The following is a 13,989-nucleotide window of genomic DNA, read 5'->3' on the forward strand; positions in this document are numbered from 1 at the left end:
TGGAAGTAGCCTAATCTTTTCATCACAATATGTAATACAAGCATTCACTTTTTAAAATATGCCATAATTGAAAAAGTTTGGGAAGTACTGTTCTAAGCCATAAAATATGAGAAACCCAGTATTACAAAGAGTTCAAAACTGCTTCTCTGTTAAAGATGTTTTCTCAACAGATCTTTGGGACTTCATAATTTATGCCACAAAATGAGTCTTAAAGCTCCTTACTAATGAGAGGCAAACATATATGAGTATGCCCACCATTTCCATTGTTAAAGTGAACATTATAAAATTTCATAAGGAAAATCTAAGAATTTTCAATGTATCAAAAGGTTTCTACTTACATAAAAAACAGGAATCCATCAAGGGATGCCCAGTTCATTCATTTATCCACATTCATTTACCACAGAGGATGGCCCTGTGGCAGGCACTGAGTTAGTTTCTGGAGATAAAAAGGTGAACAAAACATGGTTTGTTTTTGGTTTTTGTTTTATTTTTTGGCGGCTGGCCAGTATGGAGATCTGAACCTTTGATCTTGGTGTTATCAGCACCTTGCTCTAACCAACTGAGCTAACCAGACAATATAAGACGTGGTTTTGGGCCTCAAGAAACTTACAGTCTAGTGGGGAGACAGAATTAATGAAATAATTAAAATTGTAAAAGCTGTGAGATGGGGAAGAACATGGTGCTATAAAAGGATCTAATAGAAGAGACTATTCTTTTTTTTTAAAAAAAAAAAAGGATGATCGGTAAGGGGATCTTAACCCTTGGCTTGGTATTGTCAGCAACACACTCAGCCAGTGAGGTAACTAGCCATCCCAATATGGGATATGAACCTGTTGCCTTGGTGTTATCAGCACCTCACTCTCCCGAGTGAGCCACAGGCCCGCCCAGAAGAGACTAAACAAGGTAAAGAGATTAAATATCTAGGCAATGGTGGGAGTAGGTTTGGTGGAGAATTCCAGGCAGAGGCAATAGCATGCAAAGGCCTGGCAGACACTAAAAGGCAGTGAGGCCAGAGGACAGAAATGTTTGGAAATAAAGCTGGAGAGGTAGTAGATGCAGTTCAAGGAGCTTCCTTCAAAGAACAGTACAAAAGCACTAAAGGAGTTTAAGCAGCATAGTGACATTGGAAAAATTACCTTTACACTTTATATTTATAATTTTCTAAGTACTACTTAACTTTTTAAAGTTTTTATTATTACTCCCTGTCTTCCTTCCAGTTCTTAGAAGTATTGTATAAAAGTGTTAGACTGGTTTAAAATATGTGAGTCTAGTCTATTCTATTTTGTTCATTTGTAGAATTTCTAATGGTCTAAAAACGCTCATTTTAGAAATCAAGATACATAGGAACACATACTATCAGTCTGAATAAAAGACAGCCACAAGAAAGACTTTTAAAACAAAAAACATTACCTAACAGCATGTTGTCCCCGTAAATGTTGGTCACTTCTAATTCCTTTTCATTTCAGGTTTGCCAAAAACTTTCCATTTACCCTAAGCAAAATAAACATCGTTTTTATATATGGTGTTACCACCCAGTCCTGTCAGGTCACATCACTAAACGGCAGGTGATAGCTACAAGGCAGAAAACTACGTTAGACTGATGTGTCCATTCCCACATTAGTTAATTCTGACACTCCCTTCGGTACAGGTCACTCATCACTGTTAAGGTAACTTTCACGTAACACCGAGCACTTGAAGCTCCCCACACAGAATGGCTGGAGTTTTCTCCAGGGCATCTCAAAAACGCTGTGGCGGTCGCCAGCTCTTTGGGCCGCTCCCGATAGCTCCGAGATGGCGCCCCACCCTCCAGCCATTGCCCTGGGTCCCGGGCCACACCACGGACCCCGCTCCTTCCCGGGGTCGTGAGGGGCGCCGGGCGCTCAGCAGCAAGAGGAAGGGGCGTGACGCCGCGGGAACTCCCGCGTGACGTCGCGCGGGCTCCCGGGGATGGGGGCGGGGGCGGGTCAGGTCGCCTCCGAGCCCGGCCGGCGTCCTCCGGCCTTAAAGCGCGCCCTGCGCAGAGGGGCGGCTTTCCTACCGAGGGCTTGACAGTCTGGTGAGGGAAAAGGGCGGAAGAGGAGAAAAGCGAGCAACCGTCCCTTCACAGCCCTGGAGGGTGCCTGCTTCCCCGCTGGGGCTTTGGAGAAAACCGAGGCAATCTTGGCAGCTGTGAGTAAGAGGAATCTCCTTCCCCTCACCCGGAGCCCCGGCTCATGGCGGCTACTTCCGGGCTGGACCTGCGCGCTCAGAGAAGGGCTTTGCCTCCGGGGTGGGGCAGGCGCACAGCTCTCGGGCTGTGTCTGAGGAAGGAGGCTGGGCCCGGGTTAAACTCAGCTGGCAGTGGACTGGCGGGAGGACGAGCTGGCACTCGGAGCTCCTCCTCGTTCTCCCGCGCAGGCTGAGGAAGCGCCTCCCCGCGCCGCGCCCTTCCCACGCATGCGCCCACCGCGCGGCGCGCGCTTCCCGCTCTAGTCGCGTCGTTCGCTTTGGGAGCATTTTCACCAGAGACTGATGGAGAAGGCGCCGGCGATGAGATCCTCTGCGCCTCTGCTTTGCTCGTAAGAGGACCGCTCCAGTACCCTGTGCCGTTTGTTTAGGTCCCTGTGTAACTCGAGGCGCGGCTCTTGTCTTGTGTGAGAATACGGGCGGTGTGACAGTAAATATGTTATTGAGCATCCTCATCGTGGTGGTTTATGCTGCTAAGGGCCACACAGAAAAGTATTACATTATTACAGGCCTGTTGAGGCCAGACTGCAATTTGGGAGGCAAGGCGTACATTTCTGAGAGATTAAGGCGTGTCGTCGTGCAGCAAATAACGGTTCAGTGCCGAGAGAGAGATGCCAGCAAACAGTGCTGGGCGTGCAGGATAGGTGCAAAAATTTTGTGAGCCAGAATTTGCAAGTTTACTATTGATACAGTGGTTTTACGTGGTTAAAAAAAAAAAGTACTTGACTTTTTAAACTACCTCTGAAGATCTGTTTCTTGAAGGATGCTTATTTTACTGTATTGGTTTTAAGCTAATATACTGTGCAATTTAAAATCATTAATTAACCCTTCATTGAAAACTATTTACTTAATAGAAATAGTTTAATTTTTTTTTCTGCAGAAAAGTGTGAGAGTATTTTGTAATTATTGTTCTCATGACTTGTGTCCCAGCCCTGACATAGCCATGTCCTAGCTGTGTGGCCTTGGACGAGTCACTTAATCTCTTAATGACTGTTTCCCCAACTCGAAAATGAAATAATACTAGTAGCTGTTTTATACAGTTGTTCTAAAGACTGAGTAAAATGATAAATATGAAACAGCACAATCCCTAGTATAAACACTTAATAAATGGTAACTTTTACTGAAAATTATATAGGCCCATTGATTTATCTTTGGAGGTTAAAAAAAATAGAATACAAGCCTCTTTGGAAACAGCTGTACTAATACAGTACACCTACTCCCACTTTTAAAAACTTTCTTATGGAAGTGAACATACCCAAGACAGAGACACTAGAAGTATAAACCCTCTCAATACCTGTCCATCACAGCTTCAATAATTGTCGGAGTTCAGCCCTTCTTGTTTCATCTCCCCACCCAACACCCATTTTTTTGTTTTAGCTTGAATGTTTTCAAGCAAATCCCAAACAATATGTCACTTTACCCGTAAATACCTCAGTATATTTCCCTTTAACAGATAATACCTTTAAAAAAAAAAAAGACATGACCACATCATTATTATACGCAAGAATATTAATAATTCCCAATGTTGTCTAAAATCCAGTACATGCTTAGTTTCTGCTGATTTTTTTAAGAAGTATAATAGCAATTTTTGAAAAGCCTAATAAAAGCATATTTATTTCTGTAGTGCTTTAAGTATACTAAACACATACTTTTATTCCCTTTAGAAATATCATTGTTTATTTTAGCCCTTCATCAAAGACCTCAAGAAATGGTCAGCAAGAGACACTTAAATCAGTTTTGGCCCTTGTTAGCAATGGTATGGCATTGGTTAAGGAGCCAGATGTGAGGTTTAGAAGACTTGCTAATCATTTTACCTTTTTAATGGAAGCTAATTAATGGTTTCAGTTTAAGAATACATATTAAAATACTTACTAAACCACTTGAATTTTTTTTCCTCCCCCCCCCCCCCCCCATTGAACTTCTTAATAGACTCTTGCTTCCTTCAAGGGCTACATAAGTAAAAACTCAATCATTCACCTTTACCCTGAGAGGCACAAAGTAGCTTTATTGTAACTGCCTTGTACCTCTAAATGTAAGATGTATCTGTATTCATAAATCTTGTCTGTATTTGTGTCTCTATCTTACTCACTGACTTTTCTTATTCTCAGAAAGCTATGCAGATCCTCATGTGTGTTAATACATCTTGCTCTTTTATAACATATATATAGTTTTATGTACATATATGTATACTTGTTAAGTCAAGAATATTTCAGAATGTTTTCCAGTTTTTGGTTTGGTATATTGTTGGATTCCACATCAATTCAAAAGTTTTAAAAAGTAGTAAATTATTTTGTAATGGTAAATCAATACTGACTATGAATGATTGCAAACCTCTCAATATTAGAATCCTTTCAATGTAACAATTCAGATAATTACTCCTTTCTAGGAGGAATAAAAGAAAATTTGCCTGAAAATTTACCTTACATAAAGGCCAAATAACTGAAATCAGGGCTTTTCTCACCATTATTGTCTTCTTTCCTCACTCTCTTCCATCCCCTCCCAAATTCTCAAAATGACTGTAGGTAAATAAGGAAAACTGGAGAACATCTGGGCTCGTGTTTTTATCCTGACTTCAGATTACATAAATATAATGCAAAATTTAAGTTGCAATCTATCATTTCAGGTATTTCAGCTGTCCTAAGACAACTTCATATCTATATAATGTAAAAGAAAAAGTCAGAAAACATTAAGCAAATAGAAGTGTGGAGCACATTAAGGAAGATGAACATCTCTGGAAGCAGTTGTGGAAGCCCTAGTTCTACAGATATATCTAGTGACTTTAAGGAACTTTGGACAAAACTAAAAGAGTATCATGATAAAGAAGTACAAGGTAAAATCTTCTTTAAATACTTATAGCAGTATTTGTTGAGTCTGTAATAGTAATAACTAATGTTGTATGACAGTTTTGTATATTTATAGAAGGAAGAAATGATCTTTAAGTTCAAAGTTCTCATCTTTATTTTTTTCTATTTTTTTTAAAGTTCTCATCTTTAAAGAACATTTACTATTATAGTTTTTTGTGATTCATTTTTATGGTTCAGTTGTTATTTTGTAACTACAGACAATACAACAGGACATAGTTCTTACACAACTTCTAGGTACTTACTTGTGGTAATAAGTATGAGATGGTAAAAAAGGTATAGAAATTGTTGACTGAAGACCTGGATTTGGATTCTTGTTTCTGCCTACTTGCTTTATGATCTCAGCCAAGTTATCTAACCTCTGAACTTACTTTTCTTCTGTAAAATTATTTGCAGGATTATTTATAGACATAAAAATACTACTTAAGTCATTTGACAAATCTTTGGGAATCTATTTGTTGCTAAGCACTGAAATACAAAAGTGAGTGGCAGTTTACCTTCAAAGAGCCTGCAGTCTAATAGAGGTAGTCATGTAAACAGATAATTATAGTACAATGAAATAAGAACTAAAAAGTTTATGTAAACTGCAGTGAGTGTACAAAGGATTGATCAGTTGTGGTTGGGATGAGTATATTAGTATTATTTGTGTTGAAATCTCCATATAAAGGAATTTTCTATTAAAGTTAAGCTCAAGGTTTGATATTAAGTTTTATTACACTTTAATTCTGTAACTTTAACGTAATACACTTTTCCCATGTGCGAGGAATGCTTAATATTACATTTGTTTCTTGATTATCTATTGCAACCACAAGTTTAATCTTACAGCGCTTTATAGCTTTAACACTACACTAGAGTGCCATTACAATAGGATCCACTTGAATTTAAAGTGTAGTATGTGGGTCTGTATTGGAACTTTCCCATGGCAAATTTAGTAGACAGTAGAACCTTATGATAATAGCCCCATCATTAATTATTGGGTTCTGAAATATGAATCCCAAAAATATTCTTGCAAGCCCCAGTATACTTGGAGACACTTGTTCAAGAAATGTTTTTCAGGCATTTACTATATGCCAGACCTTGTAAATAAGAATAAATCATATATAGTTCTAGTTTTAAGGGAATTTCTAGTCTAGAATTTTAATGCAGTGTGTTATGTTATCTGGGAACATAAAGGAAGAACTAGGGGTTTGTGTGTGTGGCAAAGGAGGGTTGTTACTGTCAGACCAGGCTTTACAATTGGATAAATCTAATTAGCCAAGCAAAGAAGATGATGGGAGGAGGGGATAGAATTTTCTGAGAGAATAACATATGCAAAGTTTGGAGATAAGAGTTTGATTTATGGAAACTAGACAGCGTGGTATAGTTCTAAAAGGAAATGGAGTGGAGATGGGAGTTTACTGGGGATATGGATAGGATGTGATGCTAGAAATGTAGATAGGTCCAAATTATGTGAAAACGGTATTTGCTTTGCTGAAGAGATTGTCATCTTGCCTTGTCTTTAGCATTAAGTCTAAAACTTTCATTTTGCGTACTTATTTCCATTGATTGGGAGTGGATACAAGTAGTGCCGTGTTGAGAAAGACGCATGAGATGTAGTAGTTAAGTCCCGGAATTCTGGATCTAGACTGCCAGTGTTCAAAAACCATCTCCACCATTTTAATAGCAATGGTGACCTGTACAAGTTATTTAACTTTATAGTGCCTCAGAGTCCTCGCCTATAAAATAAAGATAAGTAATGCCTGCCTCATATTGTATTTGAAAAGCATTTGGAAGAGTATCTGGCACATAGTAAGCACTATGAGTATATATATTAGCTGTTCCTATCATTCTGAAGCAGCATCCATAATGTATTATCACTTACTGCTGTGGACCATCCCAGCTGTGGACAATGGAATACTACAAAAAAACCTAACAGAAGTTTCACATACTAATTACTTTTTATTATCCCCTTTAATTTTTTTTTAACTGCTTATCCTAGGAGGAAACAGGAAACAACAAACATAAACATGAGAAAAATGGTTAAGAAATATTAGAAAATTCTTAGTTTCCATCTCTTTTTTGATGGGGAAAAGGGGGATGCTTACTTTAAAAAAAAAAAATGATTCTAGTGAAATCCACATAACAAAATTTACCATTTAACCATTTTTTTTTTTTTTTTTCCTTTTTGGAGACCGGCTGCACTACACTCAGCCAGTGAGCACTGTGAGCGCACCAGTCATCCCTATATAGGATCCGAACCCGCAGCGGGAGCGCTGCTGCGCTCCCAGCACCGCACTCTCCTGAGTGCGCCACAGGCTCGGCCCCCATTTAACCATTTTTAAGTGTACACTTCAGTGGCATCAAGTACATTCACATTGTTGTGTAACCATCAGCACCATCTGTTTCTAGAACTCTTCATCTTGCAAAACTAACTGTACCCACTAAGCAACAACTCCCCATGCTCCCCTTCAGCCCAGCTTCTGACAGCCACCATTCTACTTTTTGTCTCTATGAATTTGACTACTCTAAGTACCTCATATAAGCGGAACCATATAGTATTTGGCCTTTTGTGACTGGCTTATTTCATATAGCGTAATGTCCTCGAGGTTTATTCGTGTTCAGCATGTGTCAGAATTTTCTTTCTTTGTTTATTAATTTTCCCCCTTTGAAACTTTAATTTTTTAGAAAGTTTTACATGTTAAAATAGGATTGGTAGCTATGGAGAGATTTGAGTTGGATGTTTTGAGTTAAGAGACAAATCCCAGGACTGGCCCTTTCTTTTTAAGGCTGAATAATATATGCCACATTTTGTTTATGCATTCCTCTGTAGATGGACATTTGGATTGCTGCCATCTTTTGGGTATTGTGAATAATGTGAATAATATGGACAGATATCTCTTTGAGACCCTGCTTTCAATTCTTTTGGGAATATACCCTGATAATAGCTATCCTACTGGGTGTGAAGTGGTATTTCATTGTGGTTTTGATTTGCATTTCCCTAATGATTAGTCATGTTGATCATCTTTTCTTTGCTTATTGGCCATTTGCATATCTCCTTTGAAGAAATATTTATTCAAGTCCTCTGCCTATTTTTCTTATTAAGATGTTTGTTTTATTGAGTTGTAAGAGTTTTTAATATCATTTGTATATTAACCCTTTATCAGAAATGATTTTCAAATACTTTCTCCCATTCTGTGGGTTGCCTGTTCACTGAGTTAATTGTCTCATTTGATGTACAGAAATTTTTAACTTTGATGTAGTCCAGTTTATCTATTTTTTTCTTCTGTTGCCTATGCTTTTGATGTTATATTCAAGAAATCATTGCCAAATCCAATGTCATGGAGAATTTTATGTTTTAAGAGTTTTATAGTTTTAGCTCCTATGTTTATTTAAGTCTTTGATCCATTTTGAGTTAGATTTTGTATATGGTGTAAGGTAAAGGTCTAACTGCCTTCTTTTGCATCTGGATTTCCAGTTTTCTCAATACCATTTGTGGAAAAGATTCTTTTCTCCTTTAAAATAGTCTTAAACCCTTCTAGAAAATTATTTGACTCTAGATGTGAGGGTTTATTTCTGGCCTCTCCATTCTATTCCATTGTCTCTCTTTATGGCAGTACCACACTGTTTTGTTTACTGTAGCTTTGTAGTAAGTTTTAAAATCAAGAAGAATGGGACCCCCAATTTTGTTCTTTTTCAAGATTGTTTTGGTTATTCGGGTCCCTTGAGATTTCATATGAATTTTAGGGCACGTTTTTCTATTTCTGCAAAAGATGTTGGGATTTTTTTATTTTTATTTATTTTTTTATTTTATTTATTTATTTTTTTTAAAGATGACTGGTAAGGGGATCTTAACCCTTGACTTGGTGTTGTCAGCACCACGCTCAGCCAGTGAGCGAACCGGCCATCCCTATGTGGGATCCGAACCCGGGGCCTTGGTGTTATCAGCACCACACTCTCCTGAGTGAGCCACGGGCCGGCCCAAGATGTTGGGATTTTGATAATGATTGTATTGAATCTATTTTGGGTAGTATTGTCATCTCAATATTAAGTCTTCCAATCCATGAACATGGGATGTCTTTTCGTTTATTAGTGTCTTCTATAATTTGTTTCAGCATTATTTTATAGTTTTCAGTGTACAGCCTTTTGTCTCCTTGGGGAAGCTTATTCTTAGTATTTTACTCTTTCTAATGCTATTAAAAATAGAATTGTTTTCTTAATTTCCTTTTCAGATTGTTCATTGTCAGTGTATAGAAACACAACTGTTTTTGAGTGTGGATTTTGTATTCTACTACTTTCTTGAAAGTCTCCATTTCTTAATTGTAGTTTTTTAATTTGTAGCTAAGATAAACATTAGAAACTCATTTGTTTTTTATCATGAAGAGCTGTAATTTAGCTACCTCTCCTCCTTCACCTGTACCCTTTACAGCTCTATTATGCTCTATTTGATAGATTGTGCTGATCCATGATAATATTAAAGCCCTCTTCCAGCATGTAGAATTGATGATGCAGTCAGGATGAAATAGTATTCATTTAGAAATCCAGGTATCAATGGAATGGGGTTATTATTGTTTCACCCATTGATGTGTGTGTGTGTGTGTGTGATTTTATCTTTTCTCTGAAAATGTCAAAACACAAAGTAAACAGTGAAAAGTTATCCCCCCACTCACAAATTAGTAAGTACGTTTATTATTTTGTGTGTATATTCTCTCAGAGTTGTTTTCTGAAGTATGAATATATGTTATTTTTTCACTTAAGTTTTAAGATTTTTTATTTTAGGAAATTTTACACATATACAAAAGTAAAGAAAATAATATAATGAACTCCTTTATACCCATCACTCAGCTTCAGCTATTATCAGTATATAGCCAATCTTGTTTTATATATATTCTGTGTACTTTTCTGTCTCTTTTCCACTCAGTTATTTTGAAGTTCCTGACATAATTTCATCTGTAAATATAGTAGTCCTTCCTTATTCTCAGGGGATACATTCCAAGACCCCCAGTGGGTGCCTGAATCTATGACAAACCCTATATATACTGTGTTTTTCCCTATATATATGCATACCTATGATAAAGTTTAATTTATAAATTAGTTATAGTAATAGATTAATAACTAGTATAATAGAGCAATTGTAGCAGTATACCATGATAAAAGTAAAATAAGGATTACTTGAATGCAAGTACTGCAATATTGAGATGGGTCAATCTCATAACCAGGATGGCTACTAAGTGACTAACAGGTAGCATTGTCCCTATGCTGGACAAAGGCATGATTCACATATAGGGTGGGATGGAGTGAGGTTATGCAAGATTTCATCACCTTGTCAGAAGGGTGTGCAATTTAAAATTTATGAATTGTTTATTTCTGGAATTTTTCATTTAATATTTTTGGAACACAATTGACCACAGGTAACTGAAACCATGGAAAGCAGAACTGAGGATATAGGATGACTATTACTTCAATATGTATTTACATTAGTGTTTTTTTGGTCTGTTCAAATCTGTATCTAAACAACGTCAGCACATTGCATTTGATTAATATATGGTTGTTCCTTTTTTTGGTGTAGTTTTAATTTGTAATTTATGAGTGAGATTAAGCATTTTTGCTTGTTTAAAGAAGATTTGTATTTCTTTTTCTATGAACTGTTTGTATACTTTATCCACTATTTTCATGGGTTGTTGGCCTTTTTCCTATCAATTTCTAGCAGCTGTTTATTTTGAGGCAGATTAGTTGACTTTAAATATTATAAAATTTAGAAACTCAAATTTGTTGTTAGTAATGAATACTTTACATTAAATTTGCCTTTAACTTGACTACACTGTTTTCCCCCAGAAAGTCTAGTGTAAAACATGGAGGAAGGATTCTAAGAATTTTCATACTGACTTGTCATTCATTTAGGGAAGAGTTATTGAATTACATATGCCAGGCATGGTTGCATTTGCTGAGGATACAACAGTGAAGAAGATATGATGAGTTTTTTGAGCAGCTGTATTTATTTTCTTTAGGAAAATATTTATAAAATATAATTATATAATGAAATGATAGCAAAAATAAATCAGACACAAGATAGTATGTCTTGATAACACTGATAACAATGATACGATAAGCTACATGTACTTCTTAAAACTGGGAAGAAACAGTCTCCCAACTTCAGTTGAAGAGTAGCATTATCTTCCTTTTGTTCTGTACTACCATGATCCCAGCATGTAGGTTTACCAATAAGAACACCTTCAAGTTTAAACTATTAGAGAGTGTTACTGCTACATATTATAAAAAAATTTTATTCTCTGTGACCCAGAAGTGAAGCAAGTATATTTTGAAATAATTTAAATAGGGCCAGATGTGCTTGAGTTTTTACTAAACATGTGACAGAGGGGAATTAGGATTCTGTCATTTTCAGGTGTAAGGTTAAATATATCCTTCAAATAATTGCTTTCTTGTTGATTTATTACTGGTTTTAAAAAGATCATTAAATTTTTATTATGCAGTGTTCCTATCTTACTCATCTTTACATCCCCGTAGGTAAAAGTGTTTGGCACATACTAAGAAATTAGTAAATGGTATCTAAATGAATTGCAGTTTATAGCTGGATCAATGGAACATTTTTTTGAACTTCAGTTTTTAAAAACTCATTTTATATATATATAGATAGATACATACATATATATATATATACATACATATATGTATATATATATATATATATGAAAATACCAAAGTTTTGTGCCTAAAACTCTGAAATACTTTACTACCCATTTACTTAAAATTTTTGATTTTTAGATAATATTCTACAATGTTGGAAAGGAAAAATAAGTCACCACTCTACAAGAATGACATTTAGGAAGAAAAAAAAAAAAGAATGACATTTGACATTTGTGCTTTTTGTTTTTATTTTCCTAGTCTTAAATCTATGTAGTTTATTGTGATCAGTCAGTGTATGTACTGTTTTATATCTGGCTTATTTTTTCTGTTATTTTATTATTTATCAAAACTTTGCTTATTTTTTCATGTTATATCATCATCATTTTAGAATATTTATACATATCCATTTTAAACTGGGCCTGTTTTATTTCAGAGCTCTTAATTTTAACAGGATAAAATATTTGAGAGATTTCTTCTTCATGTTCTTTGGTGTTGCAGGGTCTTCAGGAGACTCATTTAAAGATGAGGAAGCATCAAGAAAATAAATAACACACTCTTTAATAAGAACAATATGCCATATTCATCAGAGTACAGAATGTACAAAATTCACAAATATTATGTAGTGGATAATTCTTTTAAATTGTGTACCCCTTGTGGCTATGTTCTAGTAGTAATCATGCTCCCAGAAAACTTAGTCGTATGCTCTAAAAAACTTTAAGGGAGGAATACAGCAGTTGTTGCTGTGTGTGGTTAATATCCATGTGTTTTGTAAATGATAGGCATTGGATATATGAGGGTACATCAAAAAGTTCATTTAAAGATTTGTAGTATCTTTTAATTCTCTTTCTCAACGAACTTTTTGAAGTAACTTCATATGTTAGAGTTGATGAGAGAAGATAACCTTTGGTATATTATAATATATTGATCAGCTCACTTTTCCCAATTTCAAATCTATATGAATAAGCACTATTTTTTAAAAAATTGATGTATCATTTTAAAAGATTTTGGTTTGGGCCATGCAAATTTGCTGAAGGCAGGGCTTTTTTAACCTTAGTCCTTTGTCAATGTGTTCCACATAGTTCCATATAAAATTAGATCCTCTAATTGTGTGATAACATCAAAGACATGCCTGGAGGGTACTTAATTTTTTTTGAGAAAGTAGGGGATCCACTTGGAGAAACCAGTATAAGAGTATTTGAAAGACATCAAACATGGACTTGTCTGGACTTTGCAGGTTTTGAAGTATATGTAGGAATCAAAATTGACTCATTACTTTTAAAGCTTTATGTCAGTAAAAAAGGAGAAATGTTATGAATGGTAGTACTTGAGATTTATAATTTTTACTTAAGTAGCTGCATAAATCTGCCCCAGGAACTTACATACATCTGAATACCCTGCTATATGTATTTAGAGGTTGTTTTGTGTGTGTATGTTTGCCTCATTTGACTAAATCATAATAAAATGACAGCAGAAATATGCCATGTACAATACAGTATGTGCACTGATTACAACACTACAATAAGCGACATGTGTTTCTTTTTTTTTTTTTCCTTTTTTTTTTTGTCTTTTTTCATGTCCGGCAACAGATCGCAACCCTCAGTGTCGCGCCCGTACCGGACCGGGACCGGCAACAGGATCGCAACCCTCGGTGTTGCTCCCACACCTCGCTCAGCCAGTGAGCGGGAACTGGTCTGTATGTGGGATCCGAACCCTCGGCAGGAGCGCCACCGCACTTCCCAAACGGTGCACTGTAGCAGTGCGCCACCGGGCCGGCCCCAGACATGCGTTTCTTTTAAAACTAGGAAAGAATAAACAAAGTTTCCCAACTTCTGCTGAAGAATAGCAATATGCAAACCAGACCTTTTTGTTGAAACCTTCTGGCAACACTTGTGACCAACTTTTTATATCTTTTATCTTTAATCATGAATAGGTATATCCTTTTGTGATTGTTTATTTCAGTGTCATATGTTCCTTTTAGGACAAATGCTGCTGCTATCAGAGTTAAACACGAATTGGTACTGATAACATATAGTCTTCATGCTTTGAATTCAGAATTAACAGGTTGTTTTAATAGAAGTTAATAGAAATTTTAGAATTATTTAAATTTTGAAAGTCTTTAAAAAGTGTATTCATTTGCGTTCAGATTTGTTTTGCCTTTTTAAATCTCTTTCAGTATCAGATCTATTATTAAAAGCACAGGTAATAAAATAGAATTTAAAATATTTATTTTTCAGAACATCACTATTTTTTTTTTTTTTTTTTTTTTTTTTTTTTGGGACCG

The 13,989-nt window shown here is 36.0% G+C and overlaps 1 protein-coding gene across 3 annotated transcripts in view; it reads left to right on the forward strand.

Moving 5' to 3' along the window:
* The first annotated feature begins 2,053 nt into the window (after nucleotides 1-2,053).
* RBBP8 (retinoblastoma binding protein 8) overlaps nucleotides 2,054-13,989 on the forward strand; it is a 72,956-nt gene continuing 61,020 nt past the window's right edge. Inside the window, exons 1-2 of one of the 3 annotated variants that reach the window (XM_008568401.1) lie at nucleotides 2,054-2,169; nucleotides 4,850-5,056. In XM_008568401.1, coding sequence (XP_008566623.1) covers nucleotides 4,948-5,056 — 109 coding nt within the window. In that variant the 5' untranslated portion in view covers nucleotides 2,054-2,169; nucleotides 4,850-4,947. Of the gene's footprint in view, nucleotides 2,170-2,482; nucleotides 2,559-4,849; nucleotides 5,057-13,989 lie in introns of those variants that run through there. The other 2 variants (XM_008568402.1, XM_008568403.1) reach the window with 2 other exon arrangements.

Source organism: Galeopterus variegatus, unplaced genomic scaffold (genome assembly GCF_000696425.1).
Source record: "Galeopterus variegatus unplaced genomic scaffold, G_variegatus-3.0.2 Scaffold407, whole genome shotgun sequence".
NCBI classification, from domain to species: Eukaryota; Metazoa; Chordata; class Mammalia; order Dermoptera; family Cynocephalidae; genus Galeopterus; species Galeopterus variegatus.